The sequence below is a fragment of the Perissodus microlepis genome, chromosome 15 (genome assembly GCF_051167445.1).
Source record: "Perissodus microlepis isolate ML-2025 ecotype Zambia chromosome 15, ASM5116744v1, whole genome shotgun sequence".
NCBI lineage: Eukaryota > Metazoa > Chordata > Actinopteri > Cichliformes > Cichlidae > Perissodus > Perissodus microlepis.
Window position 1 is genome coordinate 307254 of NC_140475.1, and position 13110 is coordinate 320363.

The 13110-nt window shown below is 45.0% G+C and overlaps 1 protein-coding gene across 5 annotated transcripts in view; it reads right to left on the reverse strand.

Annotated features, from left to right (window-relative positions):
* disp1 (dispatched homolog 1 (Drosophila)) overlaps positions 1-13110 on the reverse strand; it is a 106309-nt gene that overhangs the window by 21370 nt on the left and 71829 nt on the right. For 4 of the 5 annotated variants that reach the window (XM_084953503.1, XM_084953502.1, XM_084953504.1 and 1 more), the window contains one exon: positions 8239-8890. In XM_084953503.1, coding sequence (XP_084809629.1) covers positions 8239-8849 — 611 coding nt within the window. In that variant the 5' untranslated portion in view covers positions 8850-8890. Of the gene's footprint in view, positions 1-8238; positions 8891-9374; positions 11779-13110 lie in introns of those variants that run through there. The other variant, XM_084953505.1, reaches the window with a different exon arrangement.

Consider the following 13110-nt stretch of genomic DNA (forward strand, 5'->3'; position numbering starts at 1 on the left):
AAACATGAGAAATGAAAATTATAATGAATCTTTATCAAAACACTTTGTCGCTGTGCAGCTAGATAAACTACAGATCTAGTCATTTCAAAGAAAATCCTGAAGCCTCTCGTTCACAGTGAGGAGAAGCTTTTTAAGGCAAACACGAGTCATTAATCTGCTGTCGTTTAATAGAAAGGCTGGTATAAACCAAGAACCTTAACAGGAAAGAGGACAGGCAAAGGCAATACAGTTCAGCATCTTATTTTACTATGGCTGCTGATGTAAAGACTCAAATCTGACTGCAGCATCGATACCTGGCAGCACGGCTAGTTTACTACACTGGTTTTCCAAGTATATTATATTAAGTAATTAAAGACACATTACAAGGGACAGATTATGGTTTTCCTTATTTTATGTGCACACTTTTTAAGATGCAAACATTTAAAATAATGAGATAAATGTAAAAGTAATCAAAGAATGGCTCATGCTCTACATTTGGATCCATCAGCTGCAGCCAGTAAGAACAAAACAAACTGAAAACAAAGTGAAGTGAGGAGGAGGAGCACGGCTCAGAGTAAGACCATTCAGAATGATGCAGACCTGGAGGTTGGAGAAACAGGCCCACCTTAATGACCCATGTGAATCGCTCTGACATTGAATCTTACCTATGCTGCCTCAGACACCGCCTGGAGCTTTGCTTTGACCTTCTTTGATCTCATTCATTAACAGACAAGGTAGTGAAAGAAAAAAGGGCGATGTCGAGATTTTCTTTTTTTTTGTGGAGGTTCATTTTTCACTCTACACTGCTCTCCCTCTTCCATCATTACCTCACTGCACCATCAGTCTAGTTTCCCCTGTGCTTTTGTCGCCATCCTTTTGTGTCCCGGGCCGTCTGAGGACACGGTAGCTCCAGGGTCGCCACTTGTTTGAGTGCCTCCTCTCAAGCATTCCTGTCTCCATCAATCACTCTTCTCGCTTCATCATTTCCTAACCGTTGTCTGGTAGGGTTTTTGTTTTTGTTTAGTTTTTTTTTTTTGGGGGGGGGGGGGGTTGCTCTTCTGGAGCTTTGCTGCGATATCTTGTGTTGTTGGGAAGTGCAACGTGGCAAACAAGTGCTCTAGTTGTGTTCATTAGCTCTGTTTTACATTGGTCAAAGATGATACTTGGAAATGTATTAACTCAAGTCAAATTCTGTTGCTTGAGCTCCTTCACACAGAGACACTGTATTTTTGCGAGTGTGCATTCACATTAGGAGAGTGCTGCGACGCGGGGAGGGAGTCTGGAAAATTCCAAGCAAAAGTTCAAAAATGCAGGAGAGGAAACATGAGCAAGAAACGGGCTGTTCATCTCCACATGGGTGTTGCCTGGCTGTTTCAAACACACTTTATTATGAAGGAAAAAACAAGAGTAAATCAACACATCCGGTATGTATACTCGCACACGGTGTACTCGCACACGGTGTACTCGCACACGGTGTACTCTCTTTTTGGTGTAAATGTAAAATGGCCTGCATTTGTATAGCGCTTTACTTAGCCCCTATGGACCCCAAAGCGCTTTACACTACATTCAGTTATTCACCCACACACACACACACGCACGCACGATGGCAGCTACATTGTAGCCACAGCTGCCCTGGGGCGCACTGACAGAGGCGAGGGGTTTACATGTATAATGTATACCGAGGTATAAATTTATACATAGATATTTGTGTGGGTGTGAGAGCGACAACAACATCAGGAAGAAGGAACACGAGAAGCTTAAGAAATATCAAGAGCTGAGAGAGGATATGGTGAAGGTAACAGTGGTTGCCGTGGTAACAGCAACACCAGAGGTTATGACCCCCGAACTGGGAGACAGGCTCTGGAATGACATCCTAGATGTCTGTCCTGCTCCCAGAGCCTGAAGACAAAGACCTAAATATAAGGTTTTGAATGATAATGGATTTGCTTTTTCTAATGTCATGCGTGCGTCTGTCCGGTATATGATGTCCAATTTGTCTTTGATTTTGATTTGATTTTATTGATTAGCATTCAAATATCTCAATGAATACAGAACAAAGATCTACCACAAAGCAAGAAAGCACGAGACAAGGCTAATTAAAAGGTATTGGCTGAAGCCTTTGCTTATTACGCCAACTCTTCATTTGTCAGTCTTTGTTCGTTCAAATCTCCAAAGCAGTCCCATCAAGTAAATAAAATATTTAATCAAATCTGTATCTTCCCATTTCTCAAATCGACTATCAGTTTTATTTGGGATGAATTCAGGGTTGTAGGATCTCCACCGTATCAGTCTTTCCCTGGTTTGGTTTTCTCCGACCACATTAAGCCCCAAGATGTTTGTAGCGGTCCAGTCCAGGGCTTGGATCATGAAGCTGTGTGGTTCTGACGCTTATTATTGCCTGTAGGTGAATATGAGCTGATATTTGGCATTCCAGCTCCTTCCATTGTGCTGTGCAGGCCCAGTTACATATATGTCTACCAAGGTTTTGATTTGTGCTGCCCTAAAGTAGTCTAATATTTGGCAGGGGAAGACCTCAGTCGGCCCCTTTATTCGTCACATACAATGTCACACGTCCACGTTACATGCAGTGAAATTGGACCCCTGTGTGATTAGCTACGTGAAGGTCTAAACTGTAATTCTAGCTCTAGGCCGCATTGATATTGTTTGAAATAATATCAATTATTCATATATAATTTGTAACCTGACACATTGTCAGACATGAAGTGCTAGAAAAGATCATTCAGGCTGTTGCAAACATATTTAATATTTCACCTGCAAATATGGCCTCTGCCTTCGAGTGGGAAGGTCTGTTATGCTTTCCTTTAGGCGAGCTAAGACTGTCCATGACGTTCAGCAGTTCGTTAGAGTAGGTTTGCATTTATGACCCCCCTCCTCCTATTGGATGAAGAGCTAGAACTTTATGGTCCTACCATAACAGCATCTTGGTTTGGGGTGTGTGTGTGTGTGTGTGTGTGTGTGTGTGTGTGTGTGTGTGTGTGTGTGAGAGAGAGAGAGAGAGAGAGCGTGTGTGTGAGAGAGCGAGAAAGAGTGTGTGTGCTGTCATTATACTAACATCTGCAGTAGGGCTGGGCCATATCATACCGTTCACGATAACACCGGTATAATGTTGGGCAACGATAAGAAAATGAAATATGACGATAGAATATGGGTAAAACGCGCATGCGCAGTGCCTTTGTTTTCATACGCACACGGCAGAAAAATCATGGCGCCGACGCAGAATGAGAAGAGCGAAAGCGGATCGTTAAATGAAACGGATGAACCTGAACTGGTTTGTAAAAATGCTGCAACTTCAGTGGGGGAACTGGTTTAGCTTTCGTCCGTCAGATACACAACAAAGCACTATTTTTGGTAGAGCATGCTAGCGGCCCGTCGTTATTACCGTGTTGTTTGGAAAGTACGGCACACTTAAAAATCAGACAGAGCCCCTTATAATCCCGTGTGCCTTATGTATGAACTCTGGTTGTGTTTGCTGACCTCGAGACGATTTTATGTACACGGCGCTCGAAAATCTGTCAAATGTTTCAGTGCGACTTTGCTAAGCTACGAAGCCGCACCGCTTGATGGATTGTCGGAGCATTACGGCTATCGTAGGCGGAGCGATACGTACTGTGCAAGGTAACTTTGTGTAACTTTAATGCAGATAAAAAACAGCTGCTTGTTTAAGTGAAAATACTTTGATGGGGGTTTTTGCACTAATAAAGTTGAGGAGTTGTAAAGTATTTTGTCTCGTGTCAATTATATCGTCAGTTATATCGTTATCGCAAGTTTTCTAATGTATATCGTGATAAATATTTTCGGTCATATCGGCCTGCTCTACACTGAGGTTTACCGTGTACAGTCCTGATATGTCACACATGTATCCTGGGATAAGCTTGTAGCTCCGCTGCAGTACAGAGAGGATTAGACACACAGGATGCCCAGAAATCTCCCCCATCCATCACAGAGCTTTCAGAAACGCCCCAGGAGCCACAAAATGTACACACATGCATACAGCCAAGCAATCGTCTCATTTGAAATGGGTGCAACATGTACCATGGGCTAATAACTTAATATTGAGTGAATAAAACAAAGCCAAAAACAACCAAAATAGTTACAACTGCACGATCCAGCTTCTTAGTTCTTGCACATTAAGGTTGAGGGTAAAAGGCTCATGTGAAGACTGTGAATAAAAAGGCTGACACACAGTGTTCAAACAAAGGAAAACAGGATACATTCCCACAAACGCGCCTTATTTGGTGAGGCAGCTGACAAAGCTCGGGAACAGGCCACCACAAAGGCCTTACAAACACTTGTTCTTCTTGATAATGTGCTAATCCTCATCAAGCTGACACCCTGAAATACCAAGAAAAGGGATCACTTTCAAACAGACCTTTGCTGGTTGAGGCTTGCAGCTGTCTGACAGAAAAACACAGGAAGAGGGAAAAATGTGGAGAGTGATAAATTGCCAATACTGCAAAGAAATAAAAGCTGGACAGAGACGTTTGTTCCACTGAAGATAACTGATAAATCAGCTGATAAAGCTCCAAAATGACACCCGATGAACTGCTCTGCACTTCACGGTCATGTTTTCATGGAGTTTTCCCAGGTGTCATAGCAACCAAACCACAAAATTCAAACTCGCTCCAGATTATAAAAGCTGACCTTTTCCGAGGCGGCGTCGGAGAGAGAGCGAGAGAGACAGACGCGGGAATTTTTGCAGTCCTACCAGGCACGGAGCTCAGCCAAACCTGCGGTTGCCGTAAACAACAGGAGCGGTTGAGAAAGGAGTCGGTAAAGAAGGGAGCGGCACTTGGAGCACAAGAGGAGAGAGGTGAAATGTTCAGAGTGACCCTGGATGCTTGAGTGTCAGCGAGCTGTTTCGCTGTTGTTGGGTCATGGATGCAGAAGCAGCTTAGCTGAACCTCAGGTGCCCTGAAGCTACACGACCGTTCTCCCTCGTGATGACGGTTTCACTGCAGAGCGAGAACAGCACTGCACTGTAGTGTTGGCCAGCTTTGATTGGCAGCAATTAAAACCTCAAAGACGATTGGTAGCTGTTCTGCTCTGAAGGACCAGCAGAACGTGCTGCAGGTGCTGGTGTGACTGCACCGAGCTCAGAGAAGCTCCACCAGCTGCAGCCTCCTCCTACACGTACCTATGGAGACTTTTAGAAACCTGGAGCAGCTGGTTGGATTCTGGTCACTAAGGCTGCCTTCACACTGCAGGCGAAAGCGCATCCAGTCCGACTTTTCTGACCCTATGCGACCCATATCCGATCATGGTATGACAGTGTGAACGGCAAAATCCGATCTGGGTCACTTTCGTATGTGGTGCTGAATCCGATACATATCTGTAGAGCTACTACTCTGGTGTTACTTCGTCATCTATTGGCCAACTGGTTCAAAATGCTGCAGCAAGGCGAGAGCACACATCCCCTACACTCGCCTCAGTAGTTTTCAAATTGATTTTAAGATCTTGACACTTGTTTGTAAAACATTGCATGGACTAGCTCCTATATATGCGAGATGTTTGAGGTCTGCGGACCAAATGCTTCTAGTTGTCCCCAGGTCCAGATTAAAACGCAGAGATCGGGCTTTTGCTGTGACCGCTCCGAAACTGTGGAATAAACTGCCTTTACATATCAGGACCTCTCCAACACTGGATACTTTTAAAACTCGTTTAAAGACCCATTTTTACTCTTTGGATTTTAATTCTGTATGAGTCTGTCATTGTTTTATTCTTATTATTTTCTTATCTTTTATTTTACTTTCCTTTTAAATTTTATCAGATTATTTTATTGTACAGTACTTTGGTCAACAGTTGTTGTTTTTAAAAGTGCTATATAAATACAATTGATCTGATTGATTTTTAGTTCAGGCTTTTGGAGCTAAACCACTTCTCGACTGCTGTATCTTACAGAAAGTCCCTTAAACCTGTCAGCAGGCCTGGTCCTGACTGGGAAAGCCATTCCCGAGGACGCCGTGCTACTGCTCGATCTTCAATAAACCACACAAAGTGGCTACATAGCTAATCTTACAGTGCAGACACAAACATGCTCCTAATGCTTCTAACAGACCCAAACTGCTGCTGAGCTGTGCTTGGACCTCTCCAAAGATTTGGTTGAATCCATGCACGGACAAAAAAGAACGAAGGCTTTTGATCGTTCTCAAAATAGAAACATTAGAAAAGCAAGCACGGGCTAATCTCACAACATGGATTCATGTTTTGTGAAGCCGTGAACAGGGGCAGAAAAATCCCCTGTTGTGAAACAGACGTAAAAAGATTCCCCGAAGCGCTGACGTTACAACTCTGTGTGAGACGCGAGTGTGCTGTGATCTCAGAGGCTAATCTGGCAGATCAAAATGATATCTGACACCATCTTGTCTGACTACGTGCCTCCAAATTATCAAACGTATTGGGAGAAGACTTCTACTCAACTACAACTGAACTCCAGCAGTACCAGAGAAAGAGGAGACAAATGCTTAAGGTTGTTGTTAGTGTCTGGGTTCAGGACAAAACGGCACAACTGAGACAGGTATATCATTTCCTGTGTGTAATCACACACACACACACACACACACACACACACACACACACACACACACACACACACCAGGAAACAGGAAAGTTGGGGGATGCACTTTTTGGAACAAACCCAGGGTCTGTAATTCAAACCTGTCATCGCTGAACAACAGGGACCTGTTTGGTAAATAAGAGAAGTTCAACATTACAGATGCACAGGTCCCACAGCACATCTGCTCTCCATTCTCATGTGGAATTTGGGGGGGGGGGGGGCAAGGAAAGAAGACATAGTGAGAGTGTTAATGGAGTGAGAGAAAAACTGAGGAGAGGGAAAAATGAAAGTAACAGAACTACAGAGGCCTGCAGATGCATCTAAATGCCTGCAACACAATCAGTGTTTCGCTTTCCTCTGCCCACCCAGGGTTTAGTGTGTGTACCCACTGAGGCTACACAAACCTCATCTTTCAACGCCACCCACAACGTCTCTTTTTGTAATGAAACTTATGAGCGGGGGATGTGACTTTATTTGAGTGAGGAAAATTCCACGTTGAGAAGTAAAGAGAATCCCCGCAGCGACCTGCAACCGTGGAAAGGGAGCCGACATGAGTAAATAATTACTTCAGCAAAAATTCACCTCTTGCCCGCCCTGGTCTGCTGGGTTGGTAAATATAGGATTATGCAAATGAGCACACGAGGCATTGAATGGTTCCAGTTTCACATGCGGGATAGGCCTGCAGTGTGGGAGTAAAAGGGAAAGAGCCAACTCGCTAAATATGGATCAGCTGAGGAAGGAGCTGCCAACAAATGTAAAAATCCTGCTTCAAATGGAGAAGGCACACTCCCGGCACAGGGAGTCCACATGTCCATGGCGGGTTAAGGAAAAACCTGAGAACTTCCCGTCTTATCTTTGCTTGAAACATTTCGATACGACAAATCTGAAGAGTCCAGCAAACCAAAAAACACACTTAAACCAACCCAAAAACGTCAAATATGAACCCTAATCTGAGCGACTGGTCGTCATCCATCGGCTGTAAAGGGGCGTACGCCAAAGAGGGAAACTCAAGCACAGACTGTGAGCCCTCAGGAGAACACTTAAAAATGATAGAAAATTATAGTCCATTTATATTAATGATGGACATGACGAGTCCCCAACATCCATAACCACTTTGTGTTGCATTCCAGTCTGAGAGATCTGGCATGTAGCACAGGGGCACAGGCGGGGGGGGGCTCAAAAACTGTGAGACCTTCAGACTAACAGTGTGTTTGGAGTCAACAAACAAAGACGAGGTCAGGAAACAGCAACGTGGCCAGCACAGACAACACACAAAGCGACACTAGTTGATCATTTAAGCCTCTTTTCCATTAGGATCGACTCTGATTGACTCGGCACAGTTTCATTTACACTCGATGAGTCACGGGAGCGTCTTGTTCACAAAAATTAAAACTGCCAGCTGTGAAACCCGGCACTGACGCAAATGGCTACAAAAACACTGCCGTGGTCCCGAGTGTGACGGAGAGACAGACCGAGCAGCAGGTTTATTCCCGCCTCGGCGTCCACATTTTTTGTAGCGTTCGTGTCGCATATTAACTATGTCGCGGGATGCTCGGACATGTTGCTATGACGATAAGCACCCACACTAGGTTGTAACGGAAAGCCGGTCGATCCGAGTAGGTATTCGTGGAAAAGGGGCCGGACTAAGGTTTTGGAAAAATGAGGGGGAAAAGAAGAAAAACTACCTGATCCCTGGTGCTTGTGTCTGGCTCTGAAGGTGTTCCTGCCAGCGCTGCTGATGGTGGTGGTGAAGAGAATGAGGGTGAGGGTACGTGCAGGCAGAGAGGCAGCACGGGCAGGATGAACCGGTCCCTGGGTGGGGAACAGAGCCGGGACCTGGACCTGTGCCTGGATTCTGGAAGAGCGGGCACTCCTGCCGGCCACAAGGGCAGCACACAGCGGAGGGGAAGTGACAGTGCTGGCAGCAGAGCGCAGCAGAGGAAGAGGACGGGGGCACAGCGGAGGGAAGGTGGCTTCTGACGGCGACGGCAGGAGAAGAAGAGGCGGCCGATGCTGGGGGAAGACTCCTCAGGGAACCATTCTGTTTGAGCACGCCACCGTTCTGGCTCGCTCTGTTCACTCGCTGAATACTGTGTGGCTGCTGCTGCAGCTTTGATGCTGCGTCTTCATCTCCTCCTGCTGTCAGACAGTCACTAGCAGGGTCGCGTGTGAGAGGGTCCTGGCCACTGCTGACTGCTGTCCTGATGTTTGAAGGTGCGTGTCCGCTGGCGCTGAGAGGATGCTGCCCACCGTTGCTGAGGGCTAGAGGGTCGCCGATTCCATCGCTCAGGGCCATCGTCCTCTCCCAGCGGGCCGGTCACGGACACCGTCACTCCTCTGCAGAGGGAGAGGATACATTTTAGTGGTCATTTTCTCACTTACCACAATTTACTATTAGTTTCTCTCATTTCGATTCTAGCATTGCAACGTACATTCAGAATGTGATGCAGTTGTTACAACTGTCGGTGTCACTGCAGCAGCATACACACTGATGAGCATCAGCATGTAGGAGTCCTTTAATGTTTCTCTTTACCATTGTCTTATCAGTCTACTAAATATGGAGATACAAGGGACAGTCTCTTTTCCACGAAGAGCTGGGGTGGGGCAAAAGGCTGATAAGGTATCGTGATACGTTACTAATACACTCAGGCCAAACAGCAATATTGTTGTGAAGTGGTGGAGAGCTTTTTCACAAATTCAGATTTGTCTGAGCATTTCATTTTTTCAAACACATTTTTCCCGCTTTTCCCCTGATTGAGGTGGGAATGCACTCACCAGCTGTTTGCCAGCAAATACTGACTGAACCTTCAGCTGCCCTCACCTTTAATCCAACGGCTGCCCTTCCCCGAACCCTGGTCCTACTGGAGGTTTCTTCCTGTTACAAGGGAGTTCATCCCATATGGGCCAGCTGGGATCATCTTTGCATCGCCTCTGTCATGCGCCCCAGGGCGGGCGTGGCTACAATGTAGCTTGCCGTCACCAGTGTGTGAATGGGTGGATGACTGAACGTGTAAAGCGCTTTGGGGTCCTTAGGGACTAAGTAAAGCGCTATACAAATACAGGCCATTTACCATTTTGCTAAATAAATCACCTTAAGGCAAATTAGAGCAAATTGCCGCTACATAAACAAATGGAAGCAAACAGCTGCGCACCAACTAAAACTGCACCTACACCACACAGCTGTCCCAATTTTGACTTGACCGTGCTCCGTTAATCCCCCGACAGCTCTGACTGCAATCAGGCTTTCAACGATATAACTGAAGTTATATTTTAACATCTGCATGTCCGTGTCATGCTGCTGCTTCCACCCGCTATTAGAAACTTGAGGCAGGTCCGTCCCAAAGTTGGGGAGAGCGGGAAAAAACAAAAACGCTTCTTCTTCTGTGTAATCCAGAGAAAACCGAAGTGTAAACAAGACAAGTTGGAGTTATGTGACTGATTATTTCTTGGCGAGCGACAGTGAGTTTTTGGAGTCTTGTCCTCACAGTGAGTCCAAGCAGAGACGAGCGGCTCCACAAAGTCACAGATCCTCGTCTGTAAATAATCCACAAACACAAAGCACGGACTCATTCTTACACTTGGATGTTTGGACAGATAATAAATGAGAATAAACACGTAAATGAGCTGCTGGAGGCACCGTCTGCTTCTTTTTTCAGTCTTTGGATGGAACCAGGATCTTCTCCCATTTCGTCCGTCTGCAGTTTGACAGACACGTTTATCCTGATCTTTTCATTTCAAAGTCAAATTCTGTTAGGGTCATCTGTTTATCTAGTCTAAAACAAAAGCCTTGTTTGTTTATTTATTTATTCATCAGAGTCTCCTAAAAACTCCAAACTACCAGTCCTGAGAAAGTAAGGAGAAAATCCTTTTCCATTCACAGCGAGGGGCCCCAGAGAGGGCCGAAGAAAAACGGCACATTCAGCAAAAATAACACACTAATGACATTACACATGCAAAAACATTTAGATTTAAAACATGCAGACTTTTCAACTTTACTGAATTAGCCATTTCAACTGTGATTGGTCAACACGTACAACATTTGTTGTGCAGTGTCCACTTTGGCACACTTAAGGAAAAGCGTGATTTTGCAGGAATGTGAACCGACCAAGCTCCCTGAAAGCACGTCACACACTCTGGATAAGACCGAAGGAAGAAAAAACAGACGCCATTCTGCCCTTATACAGCTCTACAAGTTCAGTTTTACATGTTTGGGTACTTCACGGCACAACTCACTCTTTCTTTCAGTAAAGGGATCATTTTTCAAAGCCTTTACGTCATAAACTGCATCGGTTTTTACTGTGGTTTACTTCCCCAGGAGATCATTTGGGATTAACTCGTCTCTTCTCCTCTTTCCCCAGGCTCTGGCATGTAGCACCTTGCCCCTCTCTCCTTCAGTATATATGACTAACCCCACTGTTACTGGTACTTTGATGATACAGGCACAAATAACGCAACATTTCAAGTCTTTTTAACCACTCCTCGCAGGTGGTGAGATATCTGCGGAGCTCCTCAGGATAACCATAACATCTTCCCAGCCAGAACGGGCTTATATTTGATTGAAGCCAGTGCAGATGTTTTCCAATGATGCAGCTATGCAAAGACGTCACCCTTTAGCACTGCCTTAAAGTTCACCTACCAGTGGCACAAGCTGGTACCTTGACTAAAGGTCAGTACTTTTTACAGAGTCTGCAATCACTGATCAGTCTAACTCTTCTTAGTCTGCTCTCATACGCAACAATCATAAGGTAGCAGAACGGCGTCATTCTGCAGTGAACAGTAACTATGAGTGATATGTAACTAGCATGTAAAGGATCTGTAGGGTCACTTTACTCATAACCAACGACACAAGTCGCTCCCCGATGGCCTCGGCGTTCAGTCAGAAGCTATATGCAACTATTTAAGACGGTCGATGGAAATATTACAAATTCAAGTCCCACCATGACGACACACAGAGCACGCTCACCAGTGCAGTGTTTGACAAGCTCAGGGTGGAAGGAGGATCGCTGCACATGGGTGTCATACGTTACAGAGTGAGCATACAGGGAGTGCAGAATTATTAGGCAAATGAGTATTTTGTCCACATCATCCTCTTCATGCATGTTGTCTTACTCCAAGCTGTATAGGCTCGAAAGCCTACTACCAATTAAGCATATTAGGTGATGTGCATCTCTGTAATGAGAAGGGGTGTGGTCTAATGACATCAACACCCTATATCAGGTGTGCATAATTATTAGGCAACGTCCTTTCCTTTGGCAAAATGGGTCAAAAGAAGGACTTGACAGGCTCAGAAAAGTCAAAAATAGTGAGATATCTTGCAGAGGGATGCAGCAGTCTCAAAATTGCAAAGCTTCTGAAGCGTGATCATCGAACAATCAAGCGTTTCATTCAAAATAGTCAACAGGGTCGCAAGAAGCGTGTGGAAAAACCAAGGCGCAAAATAACTGCCCATGAACTGAGAAAAGTCAAGCGTGCAGCTGCCAAGATGCCACTTGCCACCAGTTTGGCCATATTTCAGAGCTGCAACATCACTGGAGTGCCCAAAAGCACAAGGTGTGCAATACTCAGAGACATGGCCAAGGTAAGAAAGGCTGAAAGACGACCACCACTGAACAAGACACTCAAGCTGAAACGTCAAGACTGGGCCAAGAAATATCTCAAGACTGGTTTTTCTAAGGTTTTATGGACTGATGAAATGAGAGTGAGTCTTGATGGGCCAGATGGATGGGCCCGTGACTGGATTGGTAAAGGGCAGAGAGCTCCAGTCCGACTCAGACGCCAGCAAGGTGGAGGTGGAGTACTGGTTTGGGCTGGTATCATCAAAGATGAGCTTGTGGGGCCTTTTCGGGTTGAGGATGGAGTCAAGCTCAACTCCCAGTCCTACTGCCAGTTTCTGGAAGACACCTTCTTCAAGCAGTGGTACAGGAAGAAGTCTGCATCCTTCAAGAAAAACATGATTTTCATGCAGGACAATGCTCCATCACACGCGTCCAAGTACTCCACAGCGTGGCTGGCAAGAAAGGGTATAAAAGAAGAAAAACTAATGACATGGCCTCCTTGTTCACCTGATCTGAACCCCATTGAGAACCTGTGGTCCATCATCAAATGTGAGATTTACAAGGAGGGAAAACAGTACACCTCTCTGAACAGTGTCTGGGAGGCTGTGGTTGCTGCTGCACGCAATGTTGATGGTGAACAGATCAAAACACTGACAGAATCCATGGATGGCAGGCTTTTGAGTGTCCTTGCAAAGAAAGGTGGCTATATTGGTCGCTGATTTGTTTTTGTTTTTGAATGTCAGAAATGTATATTTGTGAATGTGGAGATGTTATATTGGTTTCACTGGTAAAAATAAATCATTGAAATGGGTATATATTTGTTTTTTGTTAAGTTGCCTAATAATTCTGCACAGTAATAGTCACCTGCACACACAGATATCCCCCTAAAATAGCTAAAACTAAAAACAAACTAAAAACTACTTCCAAAAACATTCAGCTTTGCTATTAATGAGTTTTTTGGGTTCATTGAGAACATGGTTGTTGTTCAATAATAAAATTATT